This window comes from Thamnophis sirtalis, unplaced genomic scaffold, assembly GCF_051295495.1.
Source record: "Thamnophis sirtalis isolate CommonGarterSnake01/CBP01778 unplaced genomic scaffold, rThaSir2_p1.2 scaffold_14, whole genome shotgun sequence".
Classification (NCBI taxonomy): Eukaryota; Metazoa; Chordata; class Lepidosauria; order Squamata; family Natricidae; genus Thamnophis; species Thamnophis sirtalis.
The window spans coordinates 10646164-10664546 of record NW_028261394.1 but is presented as its reverse complement, the minus strand read 5'-3'; the positions used below and the strand labels follow the sequence as shown (position 1 = coordinate 10664546).

The 18383-nt window shown below is 45.3% G+C and overlaps 2 protein-coding genes across 16 annotated transcripts in view; one reads left to right on the top strand and one right to left on the bottom strand.

Moving 5' to 3' along the window:
• MAPK8IP3 (mitogen-activated protein kinase 8 interacting protein 3) overlaps positions 1 to 6953 on the top strand; it is a 70366-nt gene extending 63413 nt beyond the window's left edge. For all 15 annotated transcript variants that reach the window (XM_087729378.1, XM_087729377.1, XM_087729380.1 and 12 more), the window contains 4 exons: positions 340 to 378; positions 1184 to 1366; positions 2970 to 3113; positions 3977 to 6953. In XM_087729378.1, the coding sequence (XP_087585504.1) occupies positions 340 to 378; positions 1184 to 1366; positions 2970 to 3113; positions 3977 to 4098 (488 nt within the window). In that variant the 3' untranslated portion in view covers positions 4099 to 6953. The remainder of the gene's footprint in view (positions 1 to 339; positions 379 to 1183; positions 1367 to 2969; positions 3114 to 3976) is intronic.
• Positions 6954 to 9952: 2999 nt separating this feature from the next.
• Positions 9953 to 17332, bottom strand: NME3 (NME/NM23 nucleoside diphosphate kinase 3). Its single transcript, XM_087728756.1, has 5 exons — positions 17181 to 17332; positions 14690 to 14820; positions 13993 to 14094; positions 12666 to 12778; positions 9953 to 10940 (listed from the first exon to the last, which is right to left on the bottom strand). The coding sequence occupies exons 1-5, from the start codon at positions 17221 to 17223 to the stop codon at positions 10820 to 10822; spliced, it is 510 nt and encodes a 169-aa protein (XP_087584882.1). The 5' UTR covers positions 17224 to 17332; the 3' UTR covers positions 9953 to 10819.
• Between the last annotated feature and the right edge of the window lie 1051 nt (positions 17333 to 18383).

The following is an 18383-nucleotide window of genomic DNA, read 5'->3' as shown; positions in this document are numbered from 1 at the left end:
GGCATTTGCATGTTTTCAATCATTTCCTCTGTTGTATGAAGAAACGTCAGAATTTTCTCTAATGCTTTTCATCACTGGAAGCTTTCGAGGAGAGACCGGACTGCCATCTGTCAACAATCGTGTAGGGTCTGCTTGGGTGGGGGTGGGGGGTTGGACTAGATGACCTACAAGGTCCCTTCCAACTCTGTTAATCTGTTATCTATTCCGTCTGTGAAGAAAGAAATGATTGACATTAAAATGATACGTGTTTCTGTCAAGATTCTCTTTTAGCTAACCGCTTTTCTTTTTCTCCCCACAATCCATTCTTTTTCTCTCTCCTCGCTGTCTCCTCTGCCTCAGCTGTAGTCCTTCACCGAGGTCAACTCCTTGGGCTCAGGGGTAAGTACTAAATTAGGGGTCTCCAAAGTTGGCCACTTTAAGACTTGTGGACTTCAACTCCCAGAATTCCCCAGCCACCATGGCTGGCTGTGAATTCTGAGAGTTGAAATCTACAAGTCTTAAAGTGGCCATCTTTGGAGACCCCTGTACTAAACCAACAAGGGATTCCTAGATTTGGCTATTTAAGCTTTCCACTCATTTTTCCATCCCTTGATTCATCTGCTGACTACTCTCCTTTGGGCCATTTATTCATTCCCCCTCCCCTTCCATTAAGAAATTGCCGGGGAATGGAACAGGTGATATAGTGGGGTGAATCAATGGATGACACGTTTGGAGCTGATTATAGTCCACACTGCCTGAAAGCACGAGATTAGGAGATTATCAGTGGTGAGATCCTGCCAGTTTAACAACCGGTTCGGTGATTGCCTGTTAGCATGCACGCTTTGCTCGCACATGCACCTGATGGGTGCTGCATGTGTACAGTTTTACCAAAGCTTACCTTCCATGTTACTTCAGGGGAGTAACACAGCTGACACAGCTGAGAGGATATAGATAAGTAAAGTGCAAAGGCAAGAGGGCGGGCCGACCCGATCGTCAGAATGAACCGGTTCACTCAGCTGATCGTCGGAGCTACCGGTTTGCCCGAACCAGCTGAATCCCACCCTGGAGATTATCCATAAGATTTCCCAGATGCCCTGTGAAAGGAAGTTATGAATGAATCCGTTTTAATACCTGCAATGGGGAGAAACCATCCCTCTTCTTCCACCTCGCTTGTTGACTTCCCTTTCTCTTCCTTTGGTCTCAGCCAACAAGACATCGCCAACATCCGGAGAGGGGAGCCGCCCTGGAGGTGTCATCCATGTCTATGGTGGAGATGACAGCAACGACAAGTCCACGAGTAGCTTTATCCCCTATTGTTCTATGGCGCAAGCCCAACTCTGTTTCCATGGACACCGTGATGCGGTCAAGTTCTTTGTCTCCGTACCTGGTCAGTGGTGCATCTCTCCGTCTTTCTTTGTGTAACTTAAAACACCAACTTTCCCCAAGCAGTTTGTGTTCCATTTATACAGGTGCAAAATATTACTCATTTTCTCCAAAGTCACTATTCTCCAAAGCCCCTGAGGGTAGGACAAGAAGCAATGGGTGGAAACTAATCAAGGAGAGAAGCAACTTAGAACTGACAGTTAGAACAGTTTATCAGTGGAACAGAAGTTGCCTCCAGAAGTTGTGAATGCTCCAACACTGGAAGTCTTTAAGAAGATGTTGGATAACCCTTTGAAGTGGTGTAGGGTTTCCTGTCTAAGCAGGGGGTTGGACTAGGAGACCTCCAAGGTCCCTTCCAACTCTGTTATTCTATTCTATTCTATTCTAATCTAATCTAATCTAATCCTATCTAATCAATCTAATCCACAAAGAAGGAACCAAACTATTCTCCAAAGCACCTGAGGGGTAGAAGAAGAAGCAATGGGTGTAAACTAATCAAGGAGAGAAGCAACTTAGAACTGAGGAGAAATTTCCTGACAGTTAGAACAATTAATCAGTGGAACAGAAGTTGCCTCCAGAAGTTGTGAATGCTCCAACATTGGAAGTTTTTAAGAAGATGTTGGATAGCCATTTGTCTGGTTTAGGGTTTCTTGCCTAAGAAGGGGTTGGATTAGAAGACCTCCAAGGCCCCTTCTAACTCTTCTCTTCTACACTACCCTACCCTACTCTACTCTACTCTCTCCATCTGAAAGATTTCTACACAAATACATAGAATTCTGGTAATTTGTGAGCTCAACATAAGTGTTCTGCAAAAAAGGGACCAGATAGTGCACTTGATCTTAGCCAAAATGCTGAGAAACAAATAGTTTTTGTTTTCATTTTACACATTAATGTTTTAGATTTATCACTTGGGTGACAACTGCATTGACATAGTAACAGAGAAGGGAATGTTATATTGTGTGATTTATTTTGCTAGCTGTTAGTATATTATTTTATTTATTTGCTTCACTCTCTTTGTTTTATTCTCCCAAATTTTTCTGACCGTTGACTAAATAAATATTGATTGCAACAAAAAAAAAAGGAACAAAACAGTTATCAACGCTGTATTTACCACTAGGTTTGAATCACTGTATCCATGACACTAAGGTACGTGGTGGCTCAGTGGCTTAGACGATGAGCTTGTCGATCAGAAAGGTTGATAGTTTGATGGTTCAAATCCCTAGCACTGTGTAACGGAGTGAGCTCCTGTTACTCATCCAAGTTTCTACCAATCTAGCAGTTCGAAAGCACGTAAAAAATGCAAGTAGAAAAATAGGAACCACTTTGGTAGGAAGGTAACAGCATTCCATGCACCTTCAGTGTTTAGTCATGCCGGCCACATGACCACAGAGACGTCTTCAGACAGCGCTGGCTCTTCGGCTTTGAAACAGAGATGAGCACTGCCCCCTAGAGTTGGGAATGACTAGCACATATGTGCAAGGGGGGGAAACCTTACCATTTCTATGCCAATCCTGATTCATTTTGCCTCAAGCTACTCTTCCAAAGTCTTGTCTGCTTCTCAAAAGGTTAGGGTAGAGCTGCTGCTAATTAGCTCTACGTTCTTCTAGGGAATGTCCTTGCCACGTTGAATGGGAGTGTCCTGGATAGTCCTTCAGAGAACCCCAGCACAGATACCGTTGAGGAGGAAGGGCAGAAGCTGAAAAATGTCCTTGTGTTAAGTGGAGGTGAAGGATACATAGACTTCCGGATTGGTGAGTTTCGCAGCACATTTTTGTCTATTGCCACAGCTGAGGATAATGACCAGAGATGGTATTCAGCTGGTTTTGACTGGTTCTGGTGAACTGGTAGCAGAAATTTTTAGTAGTCCAGAGAACCGGCAAATACCACCTCTGACTGGCCCCACCCCTGATCTATTCGCTGCGTCCCAGCCTCCAAGTCCCATCTGATGGTCGGTCTATTGCTACCTCCCAGCTGATCGGCTTGGTCTTCTTCTGTTGCCCTGCACAGGAGAACGGAGCTGTAAAGCAGGCTAGTGTGGAGGGAATGGGGATTTTGCAGTATCCTTTCCCTGGAGTGGGGAGGGAATGGGGATTTTGTAGCATCCTTTCCCTGGAGTGGGGAGGGAATGGGGATTTTGCAGCATCCTTTCCCTGGAGTGGGGAGGGAATGGAGATTTTGCAGCATCCTTCTCCTGGAGTGGGGAGGGAATGGGGATTTTGCAGCATCCTTTCCCTGGAGTGGGGAGGGAATGGAGATTTTGCAGTATCCTTCTCCTGGAGTAGGAAGGGAATGGGGATTTTGCAGCATCCTTTCCCTGGAGTGGGGAGGGAATGGAGATTTTGCAGTATCCTTTCCCTGGAGTGGGGAGGGAATGGGGATTTTGCAGCATCCTTTCCCTGGAGTAGGAAGGGAATGGGGATTTTGCAGCATCCTTTCCCTGGAGTAGGAAGGGAATGGGAATTTTGCAGCGTCCTTTCCCTGGAGTTGGGAGCCCATTTTCGCTGGCAGAGCACTTGGGCCACCACAGGTGCCCCTGACACGAGTGACGCCCACCCCACTCCCCCAGAGGTCAATTTGACCCCTCTCTATTCTTTTGCTCTTCTTCCTTCTGAAGGAGACGGAGAAGATGACGAGACCGAAGAAAACACCGGTGACGTTGCCCAGGTGAAGCCAATCCTCTCCAAGGCTGAACGAAGCCACATCATCGTCTGGCAGGTGTCCTACATCCCGGAATGAGCCTCTCTTCCTCCTGCTGCCAGTATAATTTTCTCCCTTCTACTGACACCCACTTCCCGAATGCCAATATGTACATACAGAACTTTTGCATAATTCCTAACCGCTGGCCTGTCCGATCCCAGATAACTACAACCATTCCTGTGCCATATCAGTGGCTCCCTCTCTTTCCAGGTTGATGGTCTTGAGTTGGTGGGACTTTTTAGACTGGCTGGGTTACTGTTGACTTTCCGGCAGGAGGGAATTTTGGGATGAAGTCTGTTGCATCAGAAGTCAAGACACAAAGGAAGACCACACACCCTTGGCTCAGAAGGACTGGACCACTATCCAAGGCAGCTCCCTTCTTCTCTTCCTTCCTTCCTTCCTTCCTTCCTTTCTTCCTACCTGCATGGAGAAAAGTACCTATGAACTGCTTAACTGGCTTAACTCCCTTTGCCACCATGGAAACTGTGTCGACAGTTGGATTGGTCTCCAAGCCAGTATGAGCGAGATGTTTTTGAGAGCAACCAACATCCCTTTCCTTTCTCCTTCACAATTATTCTGTGAGGTCCAGGCACAAACATTGGAAGCGATCTGAACTTGGCTAAAGTATCTTAAAATCTGTACCGGGAAAGTTTGCAGGTATGTTTGGGGAACAATAGCCACATGTCAGCAGTTGGCGTTGTATCAAGAATTATGCGCTCTGGGCACAGGATGAGTTCCCATCGCTAAATTTATTTTAATTGGTTCACCGTGGTCTAGGCACCAGTCTGGAAACCGTTCTGCGGCTCTTTGAAGGTGAAGAAGGATAGAGATGCAGTAAAGATAATAAGGGTTTACCAGATGAGTGTTGGGGATCTTGCCTACAGCAAGCCAGAAAAATCTGAACCTTCTTCCTCCTTGAAATATTGCAGTATTCCAGACCTGCGTTGGATGGATGTTTTGGGAGGGTGAAGACACCTTTGATATATCTGGGAGTGCTCTGCTGGGAGCTGCAGGAATATAGGTCACCAAACCTTTCAGGTTATCTATCTCGGAAAGAGAAGAGTCAGGGTAGAAACTAAGAGAAATCGAGCAAACATGGAAGACAAATGGGTCAGAGAATGTAGGAGTGGAATCTGCAGAGAGAGAGAGAGGCAATTGTCCGGGAGAAGGAAGTAGGGAAGAGGGGAAGTGGAGGACAGCTGGAGGTTCAGAAGGCCTTCCTTCTTAGACTAGGGCTTGTAGAAGTAGCAAAAGAAATCTGAGGCAGATGAGGACAGTGTTAAGAGTCTGAGGTCCAAAGAAGCTGCTAAGGTGAGGAAATTTACCTTCTATGAAGATGCAGTGTTTGGAGGTGGTTCAAAGGCTGATGAACTTCAGATCCCAGGACCATCCCAGATGGTCTTAGTATCCTCTTCTAGCCTTTCCCAGCTGGCTGCCTTCCAGCTGGGTCTATAAAGGCAATTCCCCCAGTGAGTCAGCTTCTAGGGCAGGGTTAAACACTCAAAGAGCCACAAAGGTCCCTAACTGGGAGCCCCCCATTCATTTCTTAAGCCGACTGGAAGTCCGCTTCCCACCACCACCACCATAGAGTCTCCTCCTAGCATGGCATCCTTTTTCCTCTACCTGTCCTAACCAAAAGCCCTATCAATTGTGGAGCTGACCGGCGACAGGGAGCCGCAGCAGAGGGATGAAAGAGCCACATGCGGCTCCAGAGCCGCAGTTTGCTGACCCCTGTTCTAGGGTCTTCATCAACACATCCGCGTTGGCTTCTTCTTCCCCTTCTTTCAACTACCCAGTCTGGCCTACAACCCTGGGGGTTAGTTGGAGGTCTCCTGACCTGCTTGCCTTTTGGAGATCAGCCGTGGTTCACCAGGTGCTGCCTCCTACCTAGGGGTTTCAGGACTACCTTTCCCCAAAACTCTAAATCCACCTGGCCAAAAGGGAATTCACAAGTTGTCCTTCTAACACAAAGGGGTAGCAAGTTGAGGAAGGTTGATACAAACCCATCCAGGTAACAAAATTGGCTCCGTGAGAAAAAAATGAACGGTTGATTGAAACCGCAGTGCTATTCATGTCTCAGAAAGAAAGTCAGCTGTTCTTAGTTCGATGGGATTTGCTTCTGGGTAAAGCTACCGAGCACTGCATTTTCCCAAGGGGGAGAGTGAATAAACAAACATATAAAGAGAGAGAGTGCGTGCTTAGGCTTGGCACCTAACAACAATGTTTCTCGGCTCCTTTAAGAAATCAAATCATGGAGAATTCTGGGAGTTGAGGCCGACACTTCTTAAAAGTGGCCGAAGTTAAGAAACTCTGGAAAGGAAAAATAAAAATAAACAGAGACAAGTAGCAAAGGCACGAGAGCATATCCTGTCCTTACATACATTTGAAACTGAGTTTGTTTGTTTGTTTTTAAAGTTTGATGAAGCCTCCAGCCTCCCTCATTTTTCTGGCATTTACTTACTAGTCCTAACCTTGCTTGTCTGCTGCATCATTTGCTCCCAAGCCCTTTTGCAGTGGGGAGCAGGTTGAAAAAGAAGCACACACGTGTGAATGGCGTGGAGGAAACAGCACCCAAAAAAGAATGTACCCCCTTTTTTTAGGGGGGGCGGTCAGCCAGCCTGGAGAAATGCTGACTTCAGGGACCTCACAGAGAGACCTTTCCTGCTGCAGTTCCACTGTGATGTATGTAAAGTTGACTTGGTCGTTATAAAAGGATTTTTTTTTTTAAAAAAAAAAGATGTGTCTTGAGGCTGTAAACTCTGCTGTTTTGTTTGAAGATGTAAAGAGACAGCTGTATGGAAACCAACCTCCTCTTGTGCTTTCTCCTTCCCGTGCTACCAAACAAACTGAAAAATCATATCTGTTCTGTATGTAATAAAAATGTATTACCGCCACGGGTCTGAGAGCATTGCTGAACCCCTGAAAAAGATGGAAGCATCTTCCCAAATGGAACGGCCAAGGACGGAGGCCTCCGTCTCTTACTGGAATGCGCAGCGGTGGGGAAAAAGTGATGTCGTCAAGGGTGCATTTAGCGTTCTAAGTGGCTCGGACATACCGTGGAGTCCTGAGTGCTCTCTCAGGTCAGGGGTGGGATTCTACCTGTTTGAGCAAACCGGTAGCTCCGACTATCATCTGGGAGCGAACCGGCCCACTCGGACTTTGAAGTGGGCGAGCCCACCTGCCCCTGCGGTATAATCCCCTGTATTCCCTTTCCGAAGCCCCGCTGATCGGCACAGCAGAAGTGGATTGCCACACCTCAGCTGTTTTCCTTGCCAGCAGTAATGCCCAAGGTGTTTTCTGTAAATTGTCCATGTGGACGCAGCGGTGAACCAGTTGTTAAACGGGTAGGATCCCACCTAGGGGTGAAATGCTACTGGTTTGGACAGGTTTGCCTGAACCAGTAGTTTAAAAAACGCTACCGATTCGCCCAAACCGGTAGCAGAAAAAAATGCTGCTGGGTCCGGCAAACTGGTATTTCCGACGATCAGCTGTGATGCGCGATTTATATTGGCTAGAAAGCAGGGTTTCCTGCTTTTTAGGTAATTAAATTGCGTGGCACAGCGGATTCCCCCCCACTTTCGCTGTTCTATTTACCTTTCAAGCTTGCTCAGTAGCAGGCTCCGTCTACCCTCCAGGACATCACATTCGTTTTTGATGCTCTGCGCATGCGTGGAAGTGGTGCGTGGAAGTGAACTGAGTGTGTGTGCGCGCACCCACATTTTTAAACCGATAGCAAAGGTAAGTAGGTTTAATCCATGATCCCCACCCTGCCTAAGGTGAGTTGTTTTCTGGCAGACATCTCGTGACCCAACTGGGTACCATCATCAGTGCCAGAAGGGGGTAGGGTTTGTTCTCTTTATTTATGTACTGTACTAATGCACTGTCTAAGTTGGTAGGGAATTGTTTTTCCTTGGCAGTTCCTTGGTTAGGCTTCTGTTTATTGCTTGTTTGTTCGAGTTGGTAGTTTCTTCATTGCAGTGTTGGTTACTGATTGATCTTTGATTTGGTTTCAATCCTTGTTTTAATCTCAGTTTATCTGGGTGTTGATTGCTGTCAAGGAGGTGCTCTGTTTAAGTTGGTAAACTAATCAAAGTAAATAGCAAATAGTAAATAGCGCTTTTTTTAAAAGGGTTTTCTTTTCTTTTATATAAAACAAAGACCAGCTACAAGGGAGTGTAATATACAGAGATCTCAAGACTTGCGAGTTTCACTATACATGATATGCTTTTCTGTAGTCACCCCTACCAGGAGAAGGTAAGATTTCTTTTATTTATTTTTAAATTCTGCTTTTAATTATAGTCAGAAGGAGGGAGAGAGAGAGCCTACAGAATAGCAAGTACACAATTTAACAACAATAATTACTTTAAAATGTCTCCATTCAGTTCCAGAGGATATATAGTGAAGCCCTAGTAAGATCACATCGTTTCATTTAGAAAACCAGAAACAAAGCAGTTGTTAAGAAGTTTGCTCTCACCAGTTTTTGAGTCAAGTTTTTAATGCCTTTTCATTTTATTTCTGACATTGTCCCAACAGGGGAAAAAAAACAAATCCCAAGTACAGATAGTTAGTTGACTTACAACCATTTAACAATGCTCTGAAGTTATGATGGCCTTGGAAAAAGTGACTTACGAGTTACGACCCATCCTCAAAACCAGTGTTTCTCAACCTTGGCCACTTGAAGATGTCTGGACTTCAACTCCCAGAATTCCCCAGCCAGCTCGCTGGCTGGGGAATTCTGGGAGTTGAAGTCCAGACATCTTCAAGTGGCCAAGGTTGAGAAACACTGCTCAAAACTATGACCCTCACCCCACCCCACCCCACGGCCATGCGATCACAATTCAGACTTTTTCAAGGGGCAACAAGACTTTCTGGTTTTTCTTTGAAGACATTTCTCTTCTCATCCAAGAAGCTTCTTCAGCTCTGACTGGATGGTGGGGAACAGAAGGATTTATATTCCTTGCAGACAGCTTCCATGTGTGTACGTGTAAATCCTTCCGTTCCCCACCATCCAGACAGAGCTGAAGAAGCTTCCTGGATGCAAAGCGAAATATCTTCAAAAGAAAAAAACAAGAAAGTCCAGTTGCCTCCTGAAAAAAGCACCTTTGGGGCAGCCATGACCTGGATGACGGAGAATCTCCATAGTCATTTAAATAGTAAACAGCCTAATCAATAGAGCTATTTTTTTTGGGGGGGGGGAATTCCTCTCAACAAGGCGAGCCACTTGTATACAAACAGAGAGCAAACCCCGCTTCCTTCTGGCACGGATGATGTGACCTACGTGGGTAAGGAAACGTCCGCAAGTCAACCGCCAAGCTCAGAGGGCTTCAATGCAGAGCTACAAATACACAAAAATAGGAGCCAAGGTGGCGCAGTGGTTAGAGCGCAGGACTGCAGGCTACTTCTGCTGACTCTGTAAAACTGCTTAGAGAGGGCTGTAAAGCACTGTAAAGCAATATATAAGTCTTAAGTGCTATTTCTGTTGCTATTGCCCTTCCTTCCTTCCTTCCTCCCTCCCTCTCTCCCAAGAGGTTAGAATGCAGTACTGCAGGCTAACTCACTACCAGCAGTTCGATCCTGACCGGCTCAAGATTGACTCAGCCTTCCATCCTTCCGAGGTGGGTAAAATGAGGACCCAGATTGTTGGGGGCAAGAGGCTGAGTCTGTAAACCGCTTAGAGAGGGCTGTAAAGCACTGCAAAGCGATATATAAGTCTAAGTGCTATTGCTGTTCCACTGTACGACTGCCACTTTCGCTCCTCTCTATTTGCTTCCCGAGTCCTTATTTTGCAATCCCTCAAGGTGGCAGTCCTCTTCTTCTTTGCCTTCGCCCAGATTCAGCCACCCACAAGCTCTAATTACACCACCTCTCTGAAAACAGGAGGAATGAAAACGGGTACCTTTCCCATGTTTTATTTTACAAAACAAAAATGCAGTGTTGAAAAATAATAAGCTTGTACAGACAAAACAAATATCCTCGGAAAATATTTGCAAGTATTAGCTGTGCGTCTTGTTCCAGCATTTCAGTTGGTAACTTAATAGCATAAAAATCTATAAATCTTGCAGATCTCTCACTTTTAAGCAGGCATTCATTTGTTCCCTGTTCTATACATTTTTTTTTGCAATCTCAGGAGCATAGCATTAAAAATGAATTCTTCTGATTCTGAAGTATTAATAACTAACTTTACACAGGTGGAAAAATCACACTACAGTGCCCGAAATTCTGCCTTTTCAACCATTCTTGTCCCCTAAAGAGAATGAGATTAGCTTTTAAGCATTTAAACTGGGGGGGGGGGGGGGAAACACCTCCCAGAAACCGAGCATAAGGTTTTGTTCCCTCTGCCTCCAGTGAACTGGGAACAAGTTATGTTCATTGCTCGGCAGTCAAACATAAGCTACACATTGCTCTCTTTTTATCTTGGAGCGAATTTTTTGGAGAATTAAGACGAAAGGTTAAAGAAACATTTCCCCAGCTTTGTCCAGACAGCTCAAGCAATGAAACGAGCCAAATAAGAAACTGGGAGAAAAAAAGCTTAATAATGTAAGAGGGACATTTGAAGAATTAATATCTGATTGGAAGACTTGTGCGTATTTGTGCTTTCGTAGCTCGCAGATATTATTCTAACATGAGACTCGATAGCTGGAACAGGTTTTCTCAACCAATGCTGTATTTTTGACGTGAGTCAGTGTGCAATACATTCAGAAGATTCCCAGATGGGGAAGTCTGGGGGGGAGAAAAAACCCCAAGAAATTATTTTTAATGGTTATTCATAAATCCAGTGCTCTCTGCTATCTTTCGAAGAACAGATCAGCTCCTCGGAACGGAACCAGAGTGCAATTTCTCGCTGAGCAGTCTCCACCGAATCACTGCCGTGAATCACGTTCCTACAGAGAAAGAAATGGTGGTGTAAGAGGAAGTGGAATCTACCAGGACAGCCCTTCTTATTCGGAGATTATATAATTGTAGCTACATTATTTTATCTTTGAATGATATCCAAGCGAGATATTCAAAGAGCTGCAGTGGCGCAGTGGTGAGACTGCAATATTACTGCAGGCTACCTCTGCAGACTGTCAGCTGCCTGCAGTTCGATCCTGACTGGCTCAAGGTTGACTTAGCCTTCCCATCCTTCCGAGGTGGGTAAAATGAGGACCCAGATTGTTGGGGTCAATACGCTGACTCTGTAAAATTGCTTAGAGAGGGCTATAAAGCAATGTGAAGCAGTATATAAGTCTAAGTGCTATTTCCGTTGCTATTGCCCTCCCTCCCTCCCTCCCTCCCTCCCTCCCAAGAGGTTAGAATGCAGTACTGCAGGCTAACTCACTACCAGCAGTTTGATCCCGACCGTCTCAAGGTTGACTCAGCCTTCCATCCTTCCAAGGTTGGTAAAATGAGGACCCAGATTGTTGGGGGCAAGAGGCTGACTGCAAACCGCTTAGAGAGGGCTGTAAAGCACTGTGAAGCGGTATAAAAGTCTAAGGGTGTTGTGGCCCAGCAGGAGCCGTTGGAACTGCCGATGGACTCCAATAATGAGGGACCCTATGAGTCGGCTCTGGAAGATGTGGAAGACCCTGGGCAGGGTTCAGACTCTGAGCAGGGACCAGAGAGGCTGGTTGGCCACCAGGAGGTGCCTGAGGCATGGAGCAGTGGTGAAAGTCAAAGGGAGTTTGTCCCTGACGCCCGGCAGAGAAGGGCGGAGAAACGAAGGCAGCAATTATGGAGACAGACTCATAAGAGATAATCAGGCCCAGGTGGTTGTGATTTGGCTCCTCCCAAGAGAGTATATAAGAAGAGACTTTGGGAGAAGACCTTTTGCAGGACACAACCGTTTATACCAAGCTGGAGAAGCTCTTGTGTGTATTGTATCTCTTATCTGTGGAAGTCTGGGTTGCTGCCAACATCTTGTCTGTGAGTAATTACTGTGAATAAAGTGTGGCTAACAATAAGCTTGTGTCGGCCTTACTCACTGGACGGAGGGGAGTCAGAACAAAGGGCTATTGCTATCACTAAACTTGATAAACATATGCAGGCTCTGACATTATCTGGTGATGGTAGTCAGGATGTTACAACCACTAACAATGCAGAATTTGTTAATAAATATCAAGCCAAGAGTCCTTTGAAAGAACCAGGCTCTGCTGTTTATCATTTAAATAACTGGCTTGCTTAGGGACTTCTAGTCTAGAACAGATGCCTGTTAATAGAAGGAAACTACAAGCAGTTCTTGACTTATAACAGTTCATTTAATGAACTGTTCTAAGTTATAACAACACTGAAAAAAGTGACTTACGGTTGTTTTTCAGACTTACAGTTACCGTTGCAGCATACCCATGGTCAGGTGAGCAAAATTCAGACACTTGGCAACCGATTCATACTTACGATGGTTGCAGTGTCCTAGGGTCATGTATGATCCCCTTTTGCAACCTTCTGACAAGGCAAGCCAATGGGGAAGCCAGATTCATTCCCAACTTCACAACTGCAACAATTCACTTAACTATGGCGAGAAAGGCGATATAAAACGGGGCAAAACTCACTTAAACAAGTGTCTCGCTTAGCACAGAAACCTTGACCTCAGTTGGGGCCGTATGTCAAGGACTAAGGACTTGTCAACTCACTTGTCCACTTCGATGCAGAAATCTCCTCGGATGGTTCCAGGTTTAGAATCGGCTGGGTTCGTTTCGCCAATCATCGTGCGTGCCGTTTTGACGACCTCCTGTCCTTGCCAGACCTGTGGAAAGGGAACGAAGAAGAAGGGTCAAGCGCCACAACTTCGATGCGTCTCTCTTTCAGCTACCCAAAAGTTCTTGCAGGAATAATGTAATTTTGGTAAAGGGTCCTGCTTTTTAAAATAAATCAATCAATAAAACTCTCGATGAAGTAGAGAAGGCGCACAAGGAAGTTCTGTGCCAACTAGCAGGAAGGATTGTGGCATCTTCTCAAAGCCAGTAAGTCTTAAGGAAAAGTTAGTGCCTAAGAAAGACGCAACAAAGCCTCCAGAAAATGTGCACCAAAATATTTAGTCGCGAAAAATTCCAGTACTGCTTTTTAAATTCAAGCTGTTTTGAGGCTGCCCTAGAAATGTCAGATCAAGAATATTTTGGGCCTCTGTAAATGGAGGAGGAAAAATTCTTGCCACTCAAAAGTCCCACTTGGCCAATGTTGCCTTGGCTTGACAAACATCTCAGGCCGAGTCTGAAAAACTACCTTAGTCCTTGGACTTCTGTTGTCTCTCAGCAAGGAGAATCTGACCTCAGGAAACTTTATCTATCTATCGTCTGTCTATCTATCTATCTATCTATCTATCTATCTATCTATCTATCTATCTATCTATCTATCTATCTATCTATCTATCATCTATCCATCCATCCATCCATCCATCATCTATCAATCTATTTAAATTTGTCACTCATGTACAAGATATTATCTATATATCCATCCATCCATCCATCCATCCATCCATCCATATCCACACACACACACACACACACACACACACACACACACAGAGCGCCATATGGTTGTGTGTATGTGTATATGTTCCAGCATAACTCTGAAACGCCTCGAGCATTTTCAACCAAACTTTGTACATAGATGACTTACCCTCTGGAAACAAATACTGTGTGTGTGTGTGTGTGTGTGTGTGTGTGTGTGTGTGTGTGTGTGTGTGTGTAAGATACCCCTAACACCCCTTGGGGTGCGTGTTCTGTTAAGATACAACCTGTTGTGCCTTAAAATGGCTTCTACCGTACTGCTGTAAAATGGCGTCTACTGTACAGCTCAGTGGAGTTGCCATAGTAAAGGCTTCACAGTGCTCCACAAGGGGGCTCCCTCTGGTAAGGGGGAAAATCCAACATTAGAAATTATGTTTGGTCTGGACATTTTCCCCCTATAAATAAATACCCGAGTTATCAGCTATTAGCCTCTTCTCTCTCTGTTCCTCACCATGGCTACAATCGGTCCCGAACTCATGAATTTCACCAAGCGGTTGAAGAAAGGACGCTCACGGAGGGAGATGTAATGTTCTTTCAGCAACTCTTCCGAAGCCTGAGCAGAAGACACGTCAGATGCAATCAATACAGATGTTTGTAAAAACACTGGATACTAAATAAGATCCCACTTGCAGATTGGGAAGGAATTAGAATGCTGAGCCGTTTCATCACCAAACTCGCCTTCAAGGGGAACTTGAAAGTTCAAAAGAAGAGATTTTTTTTACAAAAAGATAAGGTCACCTGTTCTACAGTGTGGCTAAGAAGCTACAATACCGATAATACAAGATCTTAGATGCCCAGATTCAGTCTCTACATTTGATATCTATCTGACATTTTGTCTGAATCCTGTGTTCTGACCGAGGCTTCTCGAGCACGAAGCAAACTCCTGGTCCGGGTAAAAACACCTTTTATTAATTTACTGTGAATTTTTCTCATTCACATCCAGCAAAGTCTTTCAAGGGAGGATCTACAGTCACAGACCTTCTCTGGCTTGGAGAGCTGCCAGGCCGATATCTGCAAAACTTGGCAAGGAGTCTCGGAGAGTCACGAACCAATTAAGCAAACTAATTTGTCTCCTGCAAACTCCACTCCCCTTTCGCTCCTCTTTTGTTTCCTCTGGGAGGGGCCATTCACCCACTGGCTGTTCTCACCTGCATGAGCTTCATCGCCACCAGCTTGAAGCCCTTCTTCTCAAAGCGCCGGATGATCTCGCCAACCAGATGTCGCTGTACCCCATCTGGCTTGATGGCAAGGAAAGTGCGTTCGTTCACCCCTGTAAAAGCTGGAAACAAGAAACAGGCATTATGCCCTGGCAAGATATGAAGATGTCAAAAGACGGAGGAACAGCTGATGAAGGGGCCTTGGTGCTCTCTGAGCTTGCTGGTTTCCTTGCAGACGTCTCATTACCCTAACTAGGTAACACCATCACTGTAATGGTAAACTAGATAAGAAGGAAATTGATCACGAAAAGGTTGCAAAGCTTGATCCACAAAATATTGACAAATAGTAGGAGAATTGAGCATACCTTGTGGTAAGACACACCAATGAAATCGTTGTGTAGGTTGGCTATTATTTAAAACAGGCACAGTGAAAGCAAATTTTTCTTTATCCTGTGACTGTAAAGGAATAGTGAAAAAACAATCCTTCCAATCCACAACTAATAGTTTATAAAACTGTGGGATTAAATTAGGATTTAGAAGGGAGTGGAGTTTGCAGAGAGGAGGAAGAGAATTGGGGAGTCTTTGGTGTTCTCTGAGCTTGGTTGTTTTCCTGCAGACATTTCGTTACCCTAACTAGGTAATATCATCAGTGCTAGAGAAGAGTGTTCAAGGAACCAAGAGCAAACCTCACTCCTTCCAACACTGATGATGTTACCTAGTTTGGTTCATGAGATGTCTGCAAGAAAACAAATAAGCTCAGAGAGCACCAAGGACCCCTCATTTCAAGCCCTGAACTACAGATATTCTCCTTTATTGGTAAGCTGCCTATCATTGGTTTGGATAGCAGAGATACCAAGTCATTCTCATTATAAACAGTCTTCATCTTACAACCACAATGCGGTCTAGAATTCCCACTGCTAAACAAGACAGCTGTTCAGTGAGTCCTGCCCAGTGGTGGGATTCAGCCAGTTAGCACCTATTCTGGAGAACAGGTTGTTAACTTTCTAAGCAGTTGGGAGAACCGGTTGTTGGAAGAAATCTCCTTTTGGTTTTTTTCCCACTTTCCAGGGCTCATCCTGTAAGGAAGGCAGGAAGGAAACATTCTGGTTTGTTGCCCTGCTTACAGAAACTGCCTCTCCGATTAACCCTTATGACATTGTCACAGCTAAGGCAAGGCACCCATCGACCTGAGTGACGTTGAGTTGGCCACGCCCACAGTCACGTGACCACCGAGCCACGCCTACCCAGCTGGTCATTAGGACAGAGAACCGGTTGTTAAATTATTTGAATCCCACCACTGGTCCTGCCTGATTCTACCATACTTTTTTGCCACAGTTGTTGTGACTCACTGCAGTCGTTAAATGAATCATGTCCTCTTTAAGTGAATCCAGCTCCCCCCTCCCCCCCTTGACTTTGCTTGTCAAAAAAAAAGATGGGAATGGAGATTCTCAGTCATTTAAGTCGTGGTTGTCCCAAAGGTGCTTTTTTTCAAGAAGCAACTGGACTTTGCTTTTTCTTTTGAAAGCGTTTCGCTTCTCATCCAAGAAGCTTCTTCAGCTCTGATGTTGGGGAATGGAAGGACATCCACTCAGAACTGAAGAAGCTTCTTGGACGAGAAGCGAAACGTCTTCCAAGAAAAACCAAGGAAGTCCAGTTGCCTCTTGGGAAAAAAAGCACCTTCGAGACCACTGGCTGGGGAGGTTTCAAATGCCAATCACGTGATGCCAGGATGCCGCGACCTGCCAGTTGCCAAGCCCCTGGATTTGAATCATGGTGGGGACGAAGGGATGGTTGTGAGGATCAAGTCACTTTTTTTAAAGTGCTGTTTTTCAAGGCCATTATTCTCATTGCACACATACTAACTAAGGAGAAAGAGCAAACGGAATATTATATGATTTGGGAAGTATTTTACCAACAGTTGGAGGGGGGGGAAAAGGAGTTTGGAAACGAAGGCTAAAAGATAAGAAGACAACATATTTAGATAGAGATATAAATAAGACGAAAACGGTTAGCATGTGTATAAAGATGTTTTTAAGCCTCAGCTCAAGGCCAGCATCCCAAGGGCCTCCCCATAAACCGCAGCCTCATCGCCCTCCTTCCTGCCCAGCCCAATCAGGTGAGAAAAGGTGACTCCCTCTTGTCTGATAGTGAGCTTCCCCCCTGCCTCCCCCTTTTAATTCCAGATTAACCTGGAAGAGGCATCGACGGCATTTGCAAAAGGGGGGAGGCTTCCAATCCCTTGCAGTTTTTTTCTGGACTCAGGAGGAGGGTTGGGGGGTCGTTTGCACGTGGGGAAAGGTAGAAAAACAAAACCCCTATCCTCGCCCTGAGACGGATCCAGAAAGGACTTAAGGGGTGCCTGGAAGCCTTAATAACCAGTCTGGGGGTGGGGGGGGGCAAGGGAGAGCAGAAGAAGGCGCCATGGTTACCCGGTTAACGAGCCATCCATCCACCTGGCGCCTTCCCTCGCCTCCCTGCTCACCTGTCTGGAAGATGCTGGCAAAGAAAGCCAGCAAGAAAATCATGATGGGAGTCAGCAGCAATTCAGCAGCGGCGGCGGGGACGCGCAGGGAATCCGGAAGGGAAGCCCTGCCCGGCCGGTGTCTGGGTTTAATGCATGCAGGCACGTGCACGCACCTTCCAGAGGGGAGGAGCTCTGCCCGGGACTCTGGCTTCTGGTTGAAAACCGCGGAAGGCTCGCCCAGAAGACCTGTGGGCTTCAATGCCCAGCCTGGCTGGCGAATTCTGGGAGTTGACGTGGCCAAGAGGTTGAAAGTGGCCAAGTTGGATTGCCCTGCTTTAAACGGTCTCCCTTCCTTCCTCCTACCTACCTTTTCTCATTCTTATCTTCCTTCTTTCCTTCCTTTCTTTTTCATTCTTATCTTTCTTCCTTTTTCATTCTTTCCTTTTCTTTCTTTATTTTCTTCCTTCCACCTTCCTACGTTTTCTCATCCTTATCTTCCTTATTTCCTTCCTTCCTTTTTCATTATCTTCCTTCCTTTTTCATTCTTCCCTTTTCTTTCTTTCCTTCCTTCCACCTACCCACCTTCTCTCATTCTTATCTTCCTTCTTTCCTTCCTTTCTTTTTCATCTTATCTCCCTTCCTTTTTCATCCTTTCCTTTTCTTTCTTTAGTTCCTTCCTTCCACCTACCTACATTTTCTCATTCTTATCTTCCTTCTTTCCTTCTTTCCTTCCTTCCACCTACTTACCTACCTGCCTTTTTTCATTCTTATCTTCCTTCTTTTTTCATTCTTTTCTTTCCTTTCTCCCACCTACCTTTTTTCATTATCTTCCTTCCTTCCTTCCATTTTCATTCTTATCTCCCTTTTTCATTTTCTTTCTTTCCTTCCTTCCTTCCATCTATATACCTACCTTTTCTCATTCTCCTTCCTTCCTTCCTTCCACCTACCTACCTTCATTTTCTCATTCTCCTTCCTTCCTTTTTCATTCTTTTCTTTCTTTTATTTTCCTTTCTTTCCTCCCTCCCTGCCTTCCTCTCCTATTGAGGAAAATTGCAACATTGGATCCTGGATGCGCGCGCCTGCGGCTCCTTGCAATCCAAATCACTTCTCTTAAATTGTCTTAATCGCGATACAGGTCGTGGCCATCCCTTCTGGCTTCTTGTGTTGGATTCTTTTTAAAACTCTATTCTGATGTTCCATAACTTGCATGGCCCTATAGAA